This window comes from Rhinatrema bivittatum, chromosome 15 (genome assembly GCF_901001135.1).
Source record: "Rhinatrema bivittatum chromosome 15, aRhiBiv1.1, whole genome shotgun sequence".
Taxonomy (NCBI): Eukaryota; Metazoa; Chordata; class Amphibia; order Gymnophiona; family Rhinatrematidae; genus Rhinatrema; species Rhinatrema bivittatum.
In genome coordinates this window covers 47,421,930-47,442,264 of record NC_042629.1, presented here as the reverse complement: position 1 = coordinate 47,442,264, position 20,335 = coordinate 47,421,930, and the positions used below count along the sequence as shown (strand labels likewise).

Here is a 20,335-nt window from a genome sequence, read left to right as displayed (position 1 = left end):
CTGAAAACCTGACTGGCTATGGGGTTCCCAGGTCAGGTTTGGGAAGTCCTGGTTTACACTTTCATCCCGCACCGTAGGAGGTCAAGGAACCTGGGCAGGATGAGCAGCCTCTGTAGGCTAGGCCCCGCTCTGAGGCTTTTTCTCTGCTCACCACGTGGTAGGCCTCAACAGCATTTCACGTGCTTTCTTTAGGCTGTCGTCTACATGATTGTCAGTTTGGGGTGTGTTTCTAGCTGTGTCCAAGTTGTGCGTCCAGTTTTTGGACACGTAGGCAGGCCTAGTGGTCTGTGCATCCAAGTTAAGCAGTGCTTTAAGTGGCCGTCCACTTGTGCGCAAAAGTTGAGTGTTGCTGTGCACTTAATTTTTTTACGATATCTAGGTGTGGGACGCCTAGTTGTTGAACGCGCCTAGGTGGAAGCCTAGAATTTTTTGGATGCCTAAAAAAAAACTGGCTGGCTGCCAATCAGCGAGCAGCCGGTCTAATGGCACCTATATCTAAGAAACCTAAGCACCTTTCTCTTTGCACCGCCTGTCATATTCGGGCATCTCAACCAGATGTACCACCTCTGTTTGGACACTCAGGGAGAATTATCTTCCTCTGATTTCACTAAGCCTGGTTCTTCCCAGCTGGATGCAGGGCTGGGTAAAGACGTTTCAGGCGGGGCACCTGATTTTGGAGCTCCCCTAACTGTTTCTTCAGCAGAGGAAGGCAGCTCAGTATGCCTCAGATGCCTCCTGATCTGGATACTTCTACATTTTCATGGGTAGGATTTTTCCAGGGATTGCAATCCTTTCTTCAGGTGAAGTTCTCAGCCCCATCCAGTGCTCCCAGGGCAGAGTTGCAGGTACAAATCTTGCCTGGACCTACTGTTAAGCGCCGGAATATTCCTAGAGCAGCAGCAAGACTGCCTGATAAGAGATCCGATGGCATGGATGATGATGCCGATCCTGACTCTGAGGATGGTGACAGTCCTCCAGGAATATATCTGTATAGGACTATACTACGGTTCTTCCATAGATGGCTCTGATTTCCCAGACCTTGAAAAATGCTGGGCGTGCCTGGGGCAGATCCCATGTCTGAGCCAATGAAAAATCCCAAAGCCTCTTGTTTTTTCCCTGTGATGGAGGCCATTCAAGAATTGATTGATCTTCAGTCGGGCACCCCAGAAGCTAATTTCAAAGGAGGTCAGGTTTTGGAAGGCCTGTACCCTCTGGATTTGGTGGTGAGAAAGCATTTACGTTTTTCGAAGGTAGATGCACTTGTGTGTGCAGTCTCCAAGTGGTCAACTATCCCTGTAGAGAGAGGAGTGGCCTTAAAGGATGTACACGATAGGAGGATTGAAACTATTCTTAAGCAGGCATTTGAAGCAGTGACAATGAATTTGCAAATAGCATCGTGTTGTTCCCTGGTGGCTTGCTCTTGTTTACTTCTCTCTCAAGAGTTTGATAACTCTGGGGTGAATTCTAGGGCAGTTATGGAGCCAGCGGCCGCCGCCTTGGCAGATACAGGCTGCGGTTTGGTCTGCACCTCAGCCAGGGGGGTGGCTTCGGTAAAAGCAGTCAGGCAGTTACGGTAGAAGAATTGGTTGGCTGATGCGACCTCCAAGGCTGACCTCACAAAATTGTCCTTTAAAGGTTCGCTGTTATTTGGGATCGAGTTGGAGAAACTGGCCAGTAAGCGGAGCAAATCAATGGTTCCTCTATTACCAGAGGATAAGAAGCAGACACCATGCTCTCTTAGCATTTTTGACCCTGTAGAGGAGTGAGTTTTCAGAAAATTCTACCTTTTGTAGGTCTCAGTCCTTTTGTCCCAGACAGCCCAGAAAAAGCGCAGGCTTAGGTAGTGGATCCTCCCTGAGTCTCCCAGTGAAGGTTTGCGACCCACCCCTGGGAACAGGAGATAGGGGGGACACCTCTCTTTTATCACATCAGATCAATGATTTCCTGGAGGTGATACGAGAAGGATATGCACTGGAGTTTCGCAGTATTCCTTGGGATGTGTTCATGGTCTCTCCCTGCCATTCCCCGCAGAAGAAGTAGGCAGTAGTGAATACACTGGCAAGGCTCCTCAGTCTAAGGGCTGTGATTCCAGTGCCCACGTCTCAAGAATATATGGGGCGATATTCAGTTTTTCGTTGTGCCCAAGAAAGAGGGATCCTTTTATCCCATCCTGGATCTCAGAGGTGTCAACTGTCATCTGTGGGTGACTCATTTTCACATGGAGCCCTTGCACTTGGTGATAATGGCGTTGACATTGGGGGAACTTCTGACCTCTTTGGACCTGTCCGAAGTGCATTTTCGCATTCCCATTCGACTAGATCAATACTTTCTGTGGTTCGCAGTTCTGGGACGCAGTTATCAGTTTCGGGTACTGCCTTCTGGTCTGGCCATCACTCCCCGGAACTTTTCCACGGTAAGGGTGGTAGTTGTGGTAGAATTGAGAGGATGGGATCCTAGTAAGCCCGTATTTGGATGACTGGCTGATTCGAGCCAAGTCGCCTGGTGACCCACAAGGTGATCTCCCTGTTGCAGGAATTCAGCTGGGTGGTGAACCTGGCCAAGAGCAGTCTGCAGCCTGCTCAGTCATTGGAATACCTTGGGGGTTCGGTTCGACACGAAGCAGGGCAAGGTTTTCGTGCTGGAAGCTCGTATTCAGAAATTAATGACACAGCTACATCTATTCATGAACACTCTGCACCCGTCTGTATGGTCCTACCTGAATATACTTGGTTTAATGGCAGCAAACCAGAAGTGGTACCTTGGGTGCGAGCACATATGCATCCTCTTCGGTACTCCCTATTGTCTCAGTGGAACTTGCAGTCTCCGGACTATTCAATTTGGCTCCATCTGCCAATGGAGGTCTCCTCCCGACTGCAGCGGTGGCTAAAGCTGTATCATCTTTGGGAATTTTCCTAGTACCACCGGACTGGCTAGTACTGATGAAAGATGTGAGCCTCCATGGTTGGGGAGCTCACTGTCAGGAGCCGACAGCTGAAGGGTGCCGGGATGCAGAAGAGTCTCACTGGGACATCAATCATTTGGAAGCCAGGGCAGTCTAGCTGGCATGTTTGCAGTTCGGCGACAGGCTGCAGGTTTGAGTGGTCCGAATAATGTCAAACAATGCAACGACTGTGGCTTCCATAAATTGGCAGGGAGAAACCAAGAGCCAACAAGTCTCGCAGAAGATCAACTTATGGAACGGGCCGAACTACATATTGAAATGATCTCAGCTTTGCATATACAGAAGACTGTGTAAGAGCAGACTCTCTCAGCAGGGAAAGTCTGGACCCAGGAGAATGGATGCCATCAAACGAGGCATTTCAGCTGATTCTGGATCGCTGGGGTCGCCAGTTTCTAGACCTGGTGATTTTCTCGTAGTGTGAAAGTTCCACAAATCTTCAGTTGCAGAAGGGATCCGAAGTCGTTGGTGATAGACGTCTGGTGCAGGTGTGGCCGGAAAACAAGTTGCTGTATGCCTTTCCCTCTGGCTTGTGTTGGGCAGATTAGTTTGAAGGATCAAATACTGCAGAGGGATGGTGCTCTTGGTTGCTCCAGATTGACCCAGGATACCGTGATATGCAGGTCTGTGGCGGCTCTTGGCAGAATCACCCCTTCAGCTCCCAGCATACAGGGATATGTTGAGACAGGGTCCTATTCTTCAAGAAGATCCAACTCTATTTTGTCTTATGGTATGGCCCTTGAAAGGGCTTGTTTGCTGAAACATGTATACTCTGTGGTAATGATTTCTACCTTGCTAAGAGTTAGAAGGTTCTCTACTTCCTAGGCTTGTGTGCTGGTTTGGCGAGTGTGTGAGGCCTGGTGTGAGGATTGAGGTTCTCTTCCTTGTTCGGACAGGAACCCGCTCATTTTGGTATTTTTGCTGGATGGCTTGAATAAAGGTTTGGCACTTAATTCCTTAAAGGTACAAGTAGCGGCTCTTGCCTGTTTCAGAGATCAGGTGAATGGTGGATTCTTGTTGGCTTATCCCAATGTGGTCCGTTTCCTGAAAAGAGTGAAACATCTTCGTCCTCCTTTGCGGCTTACACTACCCTTATGGAGTCTTAATTTGGTATTGGATTTCTTATCGGGCCCTACATTTAGACCGATGTGTAATCTGACCTTGCAGTTACTGACCTTGAAAACAGTGTTTCTTGTGGCAGTTTGTTCTCCATGTAGGGTTTCTGAACTTCTTGTCCTGTCTTGCCGGGAGCCATTCCTTCGGACGACTCCAGGGGCGGTACAGCTGCGTACTGTTCCTTCTTTTCTACTGAAGGTGGTCAGTGACTTTCACTTGAATTAGTCTTATCTCCCTGCCATCTCTGGACAGCGAAAGAGGAGTATAGTCTGTTGCGACCCTTGGATATCAAGAGACATTGTCTGGTATCTAGAGGTTACTGAGCTTTTACGGAAGATGGATCTCCTGTTTTGTCCTTCACGGCAGTACTAGGCAGGGAGAGCCGGCCTCACGGGATATCATAGTTCACTGGGTTAAGGAGATAGTCATGGTTGCATAAGTTGATACTGAGAAGTAGTTACCTATTCAGGTCAGGGCTTATTCCACTAGAGTTCAAGCAGTGTCATGGGTGGAAGTGAAATTGTCTCCTGTTGACATTTTGCCGAGCTGAGACATGGTCCTCGTTACACACTTTTTCCGGGTATTATAGTCTGGATGTGCAAGCCTGGGAGGATGCAACCTTTGCAAGTACGGTTTTGACTGGACTGCTGGCAGCCTCCCGCCCTATTCGGGAGTAGCTTGGGTACATCCCTCTTGTTCTGGACACTAGGAAATGAGAAATGACTACTTACCTGATAATTTCCTTTTCTTTAGGACAGTCAGATGAATCCAGCTTTCCTCCCTTGGCTGTCGAATGGTTGTATTATGGTCCTCCTCCATGGCTACGTGTTACAGGGAATATTGGTAAGTGTTCCTCCAGAGCCTAGACTAGTGTTAATACAGTCCTTGACTGAGCTCAGTGTTGCCTGTTGGCTGAGTATTGAAGTTTAATCAAGCTTTTTGTTAGTCTGTCGACAGTTGCTTTTGAAAGGAATACTGGCAGGCTGATGTCACTACAGGGATATATACACCGTGACGTCAGTTTGCTTAGTCTCCATCTGCTAGTAGAGTTGCATAACCTACTTGTTCTGGATTCATCTGACTGTCCTAAAGAAAAGGACATTATCAGGTAAGTTTTACTTTCTCAATGGAATGCATAAGAGGTAAGTTCTAGTACAACAAAGGTAACTTAGGTCAGGTGTATCAGCAGACCTGGTGTGGAAGTTTGCATAGCAGCCCTGTGCTTGACTTTAGTTCTAGCGACATTACTATCCACACCTTTTAGCAAGATTTCTTTTATCTAAAAAAAACCAAACAAATTCTCCCATTATATGAAAAAATAGGTTTTGACCACATTCTGTTATTTGGAAAAATGTCTTCACCCCTTTTCTCCTACCTCACACTCTCGCGCACACACTCAGGCTAAGCAAAACTCAGAATTCCCAGGTATTGTGATAACAGGGTAACTGCTTTTTTTTTTTGGTGGGCGGGGGGGGGGGGCAGTGTGGCAGGCAAGGAGTGGGTCAATGTAATGTTTGGGTTAGTGAGGAGGAAAGGGGTTGAGGGAGAAATGAGTACCCTTAGAGCATGTTGACATCATCTCCTGAGTTTGCTTGGTGTAATAGCCCTACGATTTCTCAATGAATTTTGAATGTCTGAAAGGGGGCATTGGGGCCCAAGCATGGGGAAAGGAGGCACCACCGCATCCTACTCCAATTTTGGAGCTGGGCATGCCTGAAATGCTTCATTAAAGGCTCCCTTTGCCCTAATCGCTGCTGTTTGGGCTCTGATTAGCCAACATTGAATTTGTTGGCCAGTCCAAATAAATGTTTGCCTCTGACTGCTTTGTTGCAGAGAAATAGGTGAATAGAGCTATATGCTATATTTGGAGTTTGAAATGGCAAAGAGGAAGCTTATATTTTTCATTCTTTCTTTAGTTGGGAACTATTAACGTAAACTATTCTGAGCTGTTTTATCGGATCGTCTGTTTGTTTGGGATAACCATACTGATGAGTCACTGGAATGGATGTATCCAGTTCTTTCTTGCTTCCCTCCAGGACTTCCCAGAAAATTCTTGGGTCGCAAAGGGGAATCTCATTGTAAGTAGATGGTGGAGGGAGGATTGGAATTATTGTTTAATATTTTGCTTTGGACAGTTTATAAAGAGATTATGAAAAACCTGAATGATAATTGGGGCTCCTAGGTTCACTGTAACTGTTTTTTGCTTTCCCTTGATTATATTTAAACACAAATATTTTGTTTCCACATTTCGTTTTTTGACTGTGTACTGATAATTTGTTTAAAAACTAATCTGTTATCGAAAAGTGTTAGAATGTGGTAAATAAAATTAATCTCAAAAAGTGGAAACATTTACAAAAAATTCTAACACATTTTTTTATACTTTGAATTTGTGGACATATGTGTACTACTGGTTTTGATCACGTCCTAATTTGCAGGAAATAAGTAATCCAGTACTGCTGGTTTAGATAAGCCTGTAAAACAAAAAAACACATGAACCCCCATATTGCCTGAATATTTAAAATTGGTGCCTACTAGTGGGTGCTGAAGCCAGCAATAAGAGGAAAGGCTTCTGCCATGCTAGGCGTCCTTCCTTCTGCCATGCTGCAGAAGGAAGGACGCGGGAGGGGAAAAAAGTTGGGAAGAGCAGAACAAAAAATGACAAAGAACAATAAGCAAAAAAAAAATTAGATCAAAAAAAATTTCTAAAATGTTTCACCACTCTTGGGTTTAACTTCAATTTTTATATTTTCTAGTTAGACTAATAGGATTCAGTACTATTGAGAGTTCTTTGACCTCTGAAGGCCTCATGTAGTTTTCTTTTAATCTTAATGTACATTCATCACTCTGTATGGTTGCCTAAGGTCAAGAAACAGCTGTCCTATATATTATATGTAGCCCTAAGTCAGCATAGTATTCGCTAGTATAATGAACTTGATAATCCTTTGTTCTAGACTTGATAGAGCATTTATGTATGTGGAGGTGCTAGAGCCAGGCTTGATTTTAGCAATAGTCCATTTATCCTATGAATATAATTCAGGATCACAGAATAATTATTTCTTGTGTTACTCTAAAGAAAAATGTATTTATGAAGAAGTCCTTTTTCATTGGTCTGCAGAACCAGAGTTTGTTGGAACAGTACTCAGTTGGTGTGTTTCGTGCCTTGTCACAAATGGTAGGCGTTGGTTATGGGAGCAGTGACCCACCCAAAGGTAAAGAACACCTGTGAAAGCAAGTTTGCCACTAGTTTAAATATATCTTCAAGTCAAATGACTTAATTTTTACAGCGTTCAGGGCTACTGATCACACATTCATAAATTATATATATAACTGACATCTGTTAAATTCATTGGAGGATATGTTAGATTGGAGGTGCTGAATACTCCTTTTCTCTGAGGGTAAGCAGGATGTTAAGTCCTTGCATGTGGGTAATGTCATCTGACAGAACCTGGTGTGGAAGATTTATTCAAAAGCTTCTAGAAGCTTGATTTTGAGCATGTGCTGTGCAACCTGCATTGCACGGATCCCCACGGTTGTGATTTTTTTTTCTCTTTCAGTGAGAAAGTATTTCTTAAACTTCATTTCTTGCACAGGGTCTCATGGTTTTCTCACATCCATGCCTGTTAGTTTCACTATGTAGGTTATATCAATCTTTTTCTGATTTTATTTATTTTTTTTGGGGGGGGGGGGGTCTATCACTAGATACAACTGTTTTGGGTGCTAATAAACACTGAATACCAACAGCCAGTAAGAAAAAAAATCTTTAGTCTTTTATTATAAGCTATCTTATAATAGCAGTGCTTATCCAAAAGTGCGAAGTAAATGCTAGCTCAGCTCCTCTGAACCACTATTTTTAAATATGTCACTGCCTCTAATTTATACACGAATGAGTTAGCTTGCATAGCATTTTCCTAATTGATTGGCATTATAATTTTACCTCATATAAGCTAATGCAACTGGATTCTTGTAAGTCATGTGATTTCTTGTAAATTGAAGCAGAAGGAAAAAACAAAACTAAGTGTTGAATCAACATACTTTTTGACCTTTTACATACATTCTAGCATTTCAGCAGCCTTGGATATTTTTTTTTTCAGATCTGACCAGTGCAATTTCATGATGCTACAATGAGTTTTTTCTTCACTGTCACCAAACTAGTTTAGCTTCATAGGAAAACATTTTGAAAGCACCGTTAAACAACATCAGTGTACCAGTGTGTCATTGGTTAGGATTTTTGTTAAAATCAAGCCATTTGATTTAATCTTAGTTGTATATTTGGCAGACATCCCAGAAGATAAGGAGAACCAGCAGCTTCAATAAGTGCCCCTGTGCAAACTCATCGTGTTTATCACAGATCCCCATGATATTTGGGTGCTTTGCCTGGGGGAGGACCATGACGTTGAAGGATATTTCAAGTGTGGAAAAATGAGCCCTAGACAATGCCATTACTGTTGAGAGCTGAAGAAAAAGATCTTCAAGAGATTTAACTCCAGCTCATCAGTATTGGCATTAAAGACATCTGCATTGAGAGCCCTAGGAACTGCACCAACTGCTGGTGGTGCATCGATGACAGGAGTAGATTCCCCTTCAGTATAGATTACCCATAGGGACCAGGGAGATAGGCCATTGTCCCACTCCTCCCACCTGAAAAAGCAAAGGATATTGCATCTTTGGTTCTAACATCAAGGAGCTCCGATGTTGTGCATCAAGCAAAGGCTAAGAATCATTGGCATATGTCTCCTTTGGTATACAATGCTTGGGAGTGGGGAAGTTCTGGCTATGGCCTCGAATTCCTCTGAAGCATTCCTGTAGAGAGGGACAGCTCATTCTTGCATCACTCAGAAATTACAACAGCCTCAAGAGTCTAGATGCAAGCCACCGATCTTCCTCAAAGATCAAGAAAATGATGGGGTGATCTCCTGCTCCCCAGGCAGTATTGGCATTGTCAGTGTTTGAGTGTTAGACCGAAAGATGGCAGGTATTGGCATTGACAACATGGATAGCCTTTTATAAGGGCATTTGACAGAGGGGCATTGAAATCAGGTACCACTGCACCAATGTTAGTTTCCAGTGCAACAAAGGAGGAAGCTTCTATGCTATCACTTAGCAGGATTACAACTCACAGATCCAGTTATAGCTCATCAAGTAAGAGAGATGTTCTCCTCTGTAGCTCATCATCTTGAAGTGCCCATTGAGGACATCTGCAAAGCTGTAACTTGGTCTTTACATCTTCCTACTTTCTGGATAGCCTCTTGAGAGCTGACAAATTTGGATGGGCAGTTTTGCATAACCTGTTTTCTTTGAGGTCCAATCTCCATGGTGGGGACTGGATTGTTACTAAGTAAGCACTCTACTGCAAACCTTAGCTTGGGACTCCCCACATGTAATGGCTAATTCTGCATGCTTATTGATGGAAAACAACAAGTTTGCTTATCATAAACTGTGTTTTCTGTGGATAGCAGGATGAATTAGCCATGGACTATCTGCTCTCTTCCCTGGAGAGTTGATTATTTTATTTATTTATTTATTTATTTCAGATTTTTATATACCGGCATTCGAGACAGCAGTCACATCATGCTGGTTCACATAAAACAGGGGTGCATAGTAAACATAACTATAACAATGGTGCTGAAAAGGCAGTTACATATAACAGGGTGATAAGAACTTGGCTGAGAAGGAAGAGAAAGGACAGGTTATTAATTCACACAGGTAAACGATAGAAGATATGGTTAACCATGGTGTAGTTGGAGATTAGTTAACCATGTTGGAGATTAGATTACATAGTGAGATTTAGCTCTAGCACTGACTGAGGAGGCTCGCGAGGCAACACCTTGCGGGAATTCCTGCACATACTCAGTGCTCAAAGCTCTGTTGTCTTGAAGAGACAAGTCTGTTCAGTGCTGCCGAATGACATCACCCACCTGTAATAGCTAATTCATCCTGCTATCTACGGAAAACATTGAGTATGATAAACAGACTTACTTTCTAGGCTGCACTAAAAAACAAACAAACAAAAAAAAAAGCTACTTGCCACAAAAATTCTTCTGCCTGCTGGCAATGCTTTGTGGAGGGTTGTCCTTTTTTTTTTTTTCTTGGTGCAGCCTCTAGCTAAGGATTCTCCACATGTGAGGACGTAGCAACCTGCTTGTCCTCTGAGAAAGCAAATATAATGTGTTCTCCAAGAACAGCTGAATGTGAGTTCTCACTAATCCTGCCCACCTCCTCTTGGAGTTGGTTCTTCACATTTTATGATGTAAGTAGATGTAGAAGAACTGAGGTAGCCTGTACAGCTCAATTGAACATACCAAAAGCATCTAGAAACTTTTGAGTCAATCTTCTGCACTGGGCCCCTATCATCCACGTGAGAGGACTTAAATCCTGCTATCATCAGAAGATTCTTACAGATAAACAACTTTTGCTTTCTCCCCCAGACCCGCTCAGCACTTTTGCCTTCCCCCTTCTCACTGCCCTTTGCCATCACCTCCGTCCTGAATATTTGCCCCCCCCCAGCTGAAACCCAGCAGGCTCTCGTCTTGCCTGATCCAATCTGAGCAATCTTGTTCTCTCCCTCCACCCATCTGTCTGCTTCCATCTAGTCCTGCCCATCATGCTGGCTCCCACTAGTCCTGTACCTCTGTTTCCCTGTGGCCCTGGAACCTTGCAGTAGAGTTTATCTCCGTGTGCTCTGAGCTACCCATGTAAGCTCTTCAGGTGCTGGCGGTGTATGTATGGGTGCACGCCCCTGGGTGCTACAACTGGAGCAAATTCATTCAATGGTTATGTTTGTTGTGTTTATTTTTTTAGTAAATTTTGAACAAATTTCCATGCTCATTGATTCACCCGCTGTTGCCCATTTTTGCAGACATTTTTTTTACAAGGGGTCTATGTGCACTTTAAGTACAGGCAGCTGTCTGTTGTTTGGAAATCTGTGGATTTCTAATTTGACATTTGTAGTTATATTGCCAACTTTTGATTTCATTTTCGTGTATAGTCAGATGATGGGTTTCATCTCTGGTTTCTCATCTCCAATCAGGTGAGTCAGAAATTAATTCCGCCCAGTACAGGAGATTCCACAGGATGTAATTAATTTGACATCGGGGGTGTTTTTTGTTTTTTTTTTTGTTCAAATGTATTTATAAACTGCCTTTCCTATATTCAAGACAGTGCATTGCCTTGAGTTTCAAGCAAAAATGAATGGGAGCAACTGAACATTTTGGCACTGTAATATAATTCTAGAACATTTGCTGGTAAATACTATCAAAGTGAATTAGGGAAGGCCTTTGTTATCCTGACAGATGAATGGACCAACATCACTTGTAATCATTTTTTCTGTTTTCTTGAATTTTCAGATTTATTGGAAATGTGGATTCTGATCATTTGTATATTTTCAGGATCTTTGGTATATGTGATGATACTAGCCAATGTATCTGCTATGGTAACCAATGCTGAACAGGCAACAAAGAAATTTAGAGAAAAGGTGTGTCTTGATACGTATGTTAAAGTACTTATTTTCGAGTTATTTTCCTTGTTCTTTGGAGCACAGGAGTTGAAGTGATAGTTACATGGATGGTGCCATGTTACTGTAGCTCACCAGAAGGGCTCCAAGGGTTCCATTGAAATGGATAGCCCACTCTTCTTTTTTGGAGTTTAATCAGTTCAACTGAAGTTAAAAAGGAATGATCTGGCTAAAAGTAATTGACTTGTGGACTCGAAAGAGGAGGAAACTAGTCCATTAAATTACAATTTTCCCATCTGGGGTACTCCAGATTTTTTGACAAGTTTTTTTCCCAGCACACAACAACTTATCTTTTATAAGATGTGACCTCCGCAATACAGTGCTCTTAACTTTTGTGTTTGTCCTGTCAGGGAATTAATTTTCCAATTTAACCCTCCAGTTTAGTCAGTATTTGTTGAAATGGAATGCAAATACATTTATTTATTTATTATATATTTCTATACCGGACTTCACGAATAGAATTCACATCAGGCCGGTTTACATGGAACTTGGGGGATAAACAAGTGTAACCAAGAACAAGAAGGCTGAATCAAGCAAAGTTACATAAAACAGGGGATTGAACTTGGGGGCTAGAGTAGCCAGGAAGAAAGGTAGGGCGGAAACAAGCAACAAATAAATAATATATAACTGGTTATGAGATTGGTGATTATCTCATTCCTTAGGTTGCGTTCGAAGTGGCATTCCTTAGGTTGAGTTCGAAGTGGCATTTTGACTAGGGGAAGGCTTGGAGGAAAAGCCACGTCTTCAGTTGTCTTCGAAAGGTATGAAGGCAGGGTTCCAGTCTTAGGTCAGTCGGAAGTCTGTCCAGAGGACCGGGCCTGCTGTGGAGAAGGAACGTTCTTTGGTGGTTTTTAGACGGGTGTATTTTGAAGTATTTTGAAATACATGGTGTGTGTAGTAATTTTCAGTGGATTTCACTGTATGCTATCTTTTTTTAAATTGAAATTCAGTTTTACTGAGATGTTATAGCCACAAAATAATAATTAAATGTCACCACCTTATAACACTATAATATGAGCAACATACCTCACATTCCAATTAAAGTCAAACTCCCTATGGCTGTTGTTTGTAGCCAAAATATGCAGTTATAACATCAGGAGTAAAGCTTTATAAAACAGGGAATTTGTGTAAAATGAACTCTGAACCTTACCAGCCCAGAAGAAAAAAGGATTGCAGATTTAATGCTGTCTTATTTTTAACAGGTAGAGGAAACATAATTGTGTTTGTTCTAACTTTTTCTGGCAGATTGATCACCTCACAGAGTACATGGCATACAGAAAGCTCCCGCCACATTTGTGCAAAAGGATTTTTGATTACTATGAGACCAGGTACCAGGGGAAATGGTTTGATGAAAAGGAAATTCTTAATGAAATTTCAGAGCCCCTAAAAGAGGTAAATAGAATGAGGGAAGCACAAAATTCAATAAATTAGAGTATGCAAGATTGAGAGCCCTGAAAAATATGGCAATGCACAATTGGTCATTTAGATAAAGCGAATTCTTCATCCTTTTTGTTGCATTCATCCGGTGATCATAACAAAGGATGAAAGCTGGGTGCAACATGCTTCAGTCTTAGAATTATGATGGCGACATCCATTAGAGCTGGTGGTGGTTATTGGAAAAATATCTGGAATCAAATTATCTTTCAATCCCATATTCAGAAAAAGTGTTAAAACTTACTCTGGATTACCCTGAAGATTGTGAGTGCTTATTTTTACAATTGACCTTTTCTGATACATTACCAACAGTCTAATGGTATTTCCCCTCTCCTAATATGAGTATAGAAACATAACATAGATTAGAAACATAGAAATGATGGCAGAAGAAGACCCAACGACCCATCCAGTCTGCCCAGCAAGCTTTCACACTTTTTTTTTTCTCTCCTCATACTTATCTGATACTCTTGGCCCTTATTAGTAACTTTTTGGTTCTAGTTACCTTCCACCCCCGCCAATGATGTAGAGAGCAGCACTGGAGCTGCATCTAAGTGAAGTTTCTAGCTTAATTGGTTAGGGGTAGTAACTGCTGCAATAAGCAAGCTACTCCCACGCTTATCTGTTTACCCAGCCTGTGTAATTCAGACCTTGTTGGTTGTTGTCTGAATATAATTCCTCTTTTCTTTATTCCCCCCTGCCGTTGAAGCAGTGAGTTGCGCTGGATATGTATTCCAAGTGAAGTATCGAGCTTATTTGATTCTGGGTAGTAGCCACCGTAACAAACAAGCTACACCCATTATTATTTGTTTACCCAGACTATGTAATTCAGTCCTTGTTGGTTGTTGCCTGAATATAAATCCTCTTTTCCTCTTTCCCCTCTGCCGTTGAAGCAGAGAGCTATGCTGGATATGCATTGAAAGTGAAGATTGTCTTTCCCCCCTGCCGTTGAAGCAGAGAGCTATGCTGGATATGCATTGAAAGTGAAGTATCAGACTTATTTGGTTTGGGGTAGTAACCGCCGCAACAAGCAAGCTACTCCCCGGTTTTTTGTGAATGCAAATCCTTTTTACCACATTTCCTCTTGCCTTTGAAGCATAGAGCAATGCTGGAGTTGCATTGACAGTGAGTATGTTTATTGAATAAGGGTATTAATCTCCAGGTAGTAGCTGTCATTCCTGCAAGCTATCCCCATACCGCTTCTCTTCATTCACATCCTCCAGACTTTATGGATCCACAGTATTTATCACACGCCCCTTTGAAGTCCTTCACAGTTTTGGTTCTTCACCATTTCCTCCGGAAGGGCGTTCCAGGCATCCACCACCCTCTCCATGAAGAAATACTTCCTGACATTGGTTCTGAGTCGTCCTCCCTGGAGTTTCAAATCATGACCCCTGGTTCTGCTGATTTTTTTTCCACTGGAAAAGGTTTGTCATTGTCTTTAGATCATTAAAACCTTCCAAGTATCTGAATGTCTGTATCATATCACCTTTGCTCCTCCTTTCCTCTAGGGTTTACATATTTAGATTCTTTAATCTCTCCTCATAAGTCATTCGATGAAGACCCTCCACCTTTGTGGACACCCTTCTCTGGACCGCCTCCATCCTCTCTCTGCCCCTTTTGAGATACGGTCTCCAGAACTGAGCACAGTACTCCAGGTGAGGCCTCACCAAGGACCTGTACAAGGGGATAATCACTTCCCTTTTCTTACTTGATATTCCTCTCTCTATGCAGCCCAGCATTCTTCTGGCTTTAGCTATCGCCTTGTCACATTGTTTCACCGACTTCAGATCGTTAGACACTATCACCCCAAAGTCTCTGTCCTGCTCTGTGCACATCAGCCCTTCTCCCCCCCATCGAATACAGTTCATTCGGATTTCTACTCCCCATATGCATGACTCTACACTTCTTGGTATTGAATCTCAGCTGCCATATCTTCGACCACTCTTTCAGCTTCCTTAAATCCCGTCTCATTCTCTCCACTTCTTCCGGCGTGTCCACTCTGTTGCAGATCTTAGTGTCAGCCGCAAAAAGACAAACCTTAAAGTAAAGTAGTTTAAATGTATTATAGGCATCACTTAGAATTAATTAGAATTATTTAAATGTATTGTAGGCAGCACTTAGAATTACATGTAGTCAGCAGAAAAAGACCAAAGTGGTCCATCCAGTCTACCTAGCAAGTTATTTTTGTTAAAAATTATTATTATTTTTTTTAAGGATAGTACTTGCTGCTCCATGCAGGTTAACACAGGGTTATCCCTTTTCTTCATTTCCATCCTTTAGTCACCAGGGATCCCCTCTGTGAGTATACCATGCCCTTTTGAATTCTTGTATAGTGGGAGGAGATGTTAAGCTGCTTGTTAACGAAAACTGAAGAGGGTATTTTTTACTAGCAGTTGTGAAACAATCTATTCTACCAGTTTTGTTTTTTTTAAATCTATACTTTTATTTTTTTTTGATCTGGCATTCTCTCCTGCTTCTTTGGGTTTCCATCTGAGCCAGAATGGGCTTCTGAGCTAAGGTGCTATAAGCCTTTTATTTATAACTATGTGGGGGGTTTCCTCTATTTTTAGAACCACCTACCCATCCTAGCGATTGCAGTGATATTTCTCAGACCCAGGCCATGGAGTACAGCTCCCTCTGGAGCCCAGTATCTGTACCTAAGCCTAGCCAGTAGGTGTCAGCATTGAAAGATGGGCATTCCTAAGCCCTAGGGGCTGGGGATGTTACCTCTGCCACATTACTAGCTTCAGCCAGCTCAAGAATTAAATCCAGCTAGCCCTGTACTCTATTTTTATACTTCTCTGTTCTCAAACATATATTCAAAAACTGTAGATCTCAAATCAATCTCAGATGGTGATGGGACGACGCCATTTAACAGTTCCTAATTACTATTCCTGAACTTAAAGCCAGTTAAATCCCTGAAATTCATTAATGCCCCAGGACCTAATGATATGCAAGTTTAAATTTATAAAATTGTATTTTTATATATCAACAAAAAGACTATGTTCTTAATTGGTTAACAGTATTAATACGTATCAGATATTTCACAGATCTGTTCCTTTTCCAAGTTCAGGACTCATTGCAGCACATGATCAACCCAGTGATGAAAAAACCCCAAATTAAGTCAATATTTGCAACAATTTGCAGATAAGACTGATTTCAAATTCACAAATTAAACTCCAAAACAATGCCTTTCTTTAAATAGGCTGTATTTAGCATACCATAAGGAGTGCTTGAAGTCAGTATGATGGTATATTTGAAGTATAATTGATCAATAAAAGTTTTTCCATACATCTAAAAGGAATGTTTTATTTATTTTTTCTGTAATTACAGACATTTATCTGCTATTAAAAAGTTTTCGTATTCACATATACTATGATGGGTACATCTATAAAATTCAGTGGGATCCTTCAGCACTGCATTATGCTGAACAGTATTTCCGAGCAATTTAGAGGGTACATGGCTTTTTAAGATTCACAGGGAAGGAAAATATTTTCTCAGCCAAGGAGCAGGACTGAATTACTCATGTAGGTGACATCTGATGGCACCAAATGGACCCTTTCTCCTAGCTGTGGGATCTCAGTGAGGTATTGGCATGATTCATGAAGCCTTCTTGTGAACCATTAGAGTAAACGTCCTTGAAGTTTATCACATGGAAAGTAGTGTTCCTGGTTGCATTTTATCAGCTAGAAGAAAAAAGAAAAATAGGATGAAAAGAAAACTGATATATTTCTCTGAAGAGATAGTTGGAAAAAAAAGGCAAAAAGATTAGCATTCAAAAGAACTCAAGAATAGAGGGGAGAATATCTGGTGAAGCTGAAAAAGGTAAGGAAAGAAATCAGGATGGCGAAAGCTTGAGTGGAAGAAAGGATAGCCAAAGAGTTAGAGAGGTGATGACATTTTTCAGATATATCTGAGAAAGATGTGCCACCCGCCTTGTCATTTTTGCTAGAGGTGATATTGTAAGATTGAAAGGAGAACAAGGATCATTGTGTGGAGAAAGGTGAGGAAAAAGCAGAAATATTAAATCAATACTTCAGCTTGGTGTTCAAAAACAATCTTGGAGGAGAACTACTGTTGGTAGAAAAGAGCATGATGGGAATGGAATGGATACAACCTCATTTACAGAAGAGAGCGTTTGGGTGGAACTAGCAAAAGTGAAAATGGACAAGGCCTTGGGGCCTGATGAGATACATCCCAGGATACTGACGAGTACGTTGAAAGACTTGTCCAGTAAATCCTTAGAAACGGTAGTGGTACCACAAGACTGGAGAAGGTTAGTGGTGTCCCGCTTCACAAAAGTAGGAAGAGGAGGCTGGAAATTAAAGGCCGGTAAGCTTTACCTCATTGGTGAGGAAATGAATGGAAAAGCTGCTGAAGCAACAGATAAGTCAACTGTCTACAATCCAACAGATTGCAAGATCCAAGGCAACATAGTTTTACCAGAAAAAGGTTGTGTCAAACAAATTTTGTTTTTTGTTTTTTTTTTATTGGGCAACTAGAGAATTGGATCAAGGAAGAGTACTTGATGTGATTTATCTGGATTTCAGAAGAGTGTTTGATATTGTCCCATACAGAAAACTCATGAATAAAATAAGCCTGGGAGTGGATCCCAAGGTGGTAGAATGGATTACAAACTGGTTGACTGACAGTGAGTGGTGGTAAATGGAACCTATTCTGAGGAGAGGAGAGTGGAGTGATAAGTGGAGCACTTCAAGGATCAGTTCTGGGGCTGGTTTTGTTCAATATCTTTGTGAAAGATATAGTTGAAGGGTTAGAAGGAAGGGTTGTTGGGTTTGTTTTTTTTTGGGGGGGGGGGGTTTGTGGATGACGCCAAGATCTGCAACAGAGTGGACATGTCAAAGGTGTGGAGAGAATGAAAAGTGATCTAAGAGAGCTTGAGGAGTGGTCAAAGTTTGGTAGCTGGGATTCAATGCCAAGAAATGCAAAGTCATACATCTGGGGTGCAGAAATCCAATCTGCTATACATGACCGGGGAGGGGGGAAAGAGAGACTGATGTGTACAGACCAGGAAAGAGACCGCGGGGCGATGATATCAGATGATCTGAAAGCAGCAAAGCAATGTGATAAGTTGGTGGCTAAGGCCAGAAAAATGATGGGCTGCACTGAAAGAGACATAGTCAGCAGGAAAAAGGAGGCTATATTGCCCTTGTATAGGTCATTAGTGAGGATTCATCCGGAGTACTGTTGAGTTCTGGAGACAGTTATCTTAAAAAGGATAGAGACAAGATTGAAGAGGTCCAAAGAGAGGCAACCAAAATGGGGTGAGGTCTGCATCAAAAGCCATATGAGATGAGACTGAAGGACCTAATAAGTATACCTGAAGGAGAGAAGGGACAGGGGTGATATGATATAGACCCACAAATACTTGAACGGTATAAATGGTGCATGGGAATCAAGCTTTTTCAAATAGAAGGAAAGCTGTGGAACTAGGGGTCATAATATGAAGCTCCAAGGGGGAAGACTCAGGAACAACCTCAGGAAATATGTATTCACAGAAAGAGTGGTGGATGCATGGAATGCTCTTTCAGTAGAGGTAGTTAGAATGGTAGTTAAGACAACTGTAATGGAATTCATAAGAGCTTGGGATAAACAGAGAGGATAAAGGATGGAAGTGAAGATAAGGGGAAATCTGCATTAGAGTATCCTGCACGGAGAGGCAGTTACATTAACAGAATAAAAAATAAACTAAAAGAATAAAGCTTGCTGGGAAGACTGGGTGGACCACGTGGGTTTTTTACTGCCGTCATTTACTATGTTATTGCTGGGGAAAAGCCCTGGGGCTGTGGTGGAAGAGAACTGGGACTGTTTAGAAAAAAACATAGAAGAGACTTGTGAAAAGAATTTTATTCCCCCACATTTTTCTTTCTTTTACATCAATTGCAATTAGTTTGTCATAAGTTGTATAGCTATTAGGATTTATTAAAGTACATTATATGGGCAATAATTAAACCCCCTACAGTGGTGCAAATGCTAGAGGTAGTTTTGACTCCACGGGGTTTGCACGAGTAAAGCAAAACTATGGATGTAATTTTGCGTTTGCATTGACTCTTGCTGTGGCATAAAGTTCCCACAGAGCTTTGCGCTTTCTTTTTTTCTGTGGGTAACTTTTCTGGGCCGGTCTACATATGGTGTTGCTATCCTGCCCCTGGGAACCCCTCTGCATTATGCAAGTAAACGTATGTGCATTGTGGGACAACGTGGGTAGCTTTACCCACCCAGATAATTGTTTGGATAATTGCCAGGTTCTTGTGGCCTGGTTTGGCCTCTGTTGGATACAGGATGCTGGGCTTGATGGACCCTTGGTCTGACCCAGCATGGCAATTTCTTATGTTCAGAGGATGAGCCATTTTCAAAAAGCCCATGTCCTCAGGGAAAAAGCTGTTTCAGTCACAGAAATTACTTTTTGAAAAGTGTCCTTAGGGAGAGCAGTTTTCAAAGATGGGGAAAGTCTGCAGGTACTTTGTAGTACACAAAGTGAAAGCATGCACATACTTGTGCTTTTGAAAATTCTTGGAAGGCATGCACATAAACTCTACGACCCAAATTGCCACCTGCTCCTGGCATGGTGTGACTTGTGCCTGTGGATGTAAGAGCATACTTTTTAAAATTGAAAGTGTGTGTGTGTAAATCAAAACGCCGCCACCCCCAGAATGGTTCTTTTACATGCACAAAAGTACGCATGACGTGGAGTTCTCTTTGTGTGCAAAGATCACATTTTCTAATGAGCCATTTGTGCATAAAAGAGGATCGTAAATGACTTCTAATATTGTCCTCCTATAGGTATGTATGCATCCTATGTGTGTGTAGGGGTTGTATTAATATTCAAGTGTGTAATGTGGCTCTCAAAATAGTTTGGTCAAAGACAATAAGAAAAAAAGGTTGCAAATCTCTGCTTTCACCTTTCTTGCTGTGCTGTCACTTGTGAATTAAATACGCATACCTCTTCTGTCCATGATCACAGCAATAATTGGATTTCAGCTCTCATGCCACACACATTCAGGGATCTTGAGGATAAAGCCACGATAATTAAAACAAGTATCCCCTGCTTGATACATAATGGAGGACTGTAGAATAGGGCTCAAGGCATAACAACATACACTCAAGTAACTAACTCACTAGCTGACCAACTCAGAATGCAAACCAATGTAAAGGAGTTCATAAAGCAGCTAAAGACTATTCAGGGAAGCATTTGACTTCGTTTTGTTCCATATGTTATATTTTGTGTCATTTTAATTGTTATGTTGTTTAATATGTGTTATATAGTAACATGTGGGGTTTTTTTTTCCTGTTCT

The 20,335-nt window shown here is 42.0% G+C and overlaps 1 protein-coding gene across 6 annotated transcripts in view; it reads left to right on the top strand.

Annotated features, from left to right (window-relative positions):
* LOC115076737 (potassium/sodium hyperpolarization-activated cyclic nucleotide-gated channel 1-like) overlaps nucleotides 1–20,335 on the top strand; it is a 51,979-nt gene that overhangs the window by 15,845 nt on the left and 15,799 nt on the right. For 4 of the 6 annotated variants that reach the window (XR_003852858.1, XM_029578552.1, XM_029578551.1 and 1 more), the window contains exons 5-8: nucleotides 5,992–6,153; nucleotides 7,191–7,284; nucleotides 11,419–11,546; nucleotides 12,831–12,977. Coding sequence is in view for 5 of the 6 variants with exons in the window: in XM_029578552.1 (XP_029434412.1) it covers nucleotides 5,992–6,153; nucleotides 7,191–7,284; nucleotides 11,419–11,546; nucleotides 12,831–12,977 (531 nt within the window). In the remaining variant the exon portion in view is untranslated. The remainder of the gene's footprint in view (nucleotides 1–5,991; nucleotides 6,154–7,190; nucleotides 7,285–11,418; nucleotides 11,547–12,830; nucleotides 12,978–20,335) is intronic. The other 2 variants (XM_029578553.1, XM_029578556.1) reach the window with 2 other exon arrangements.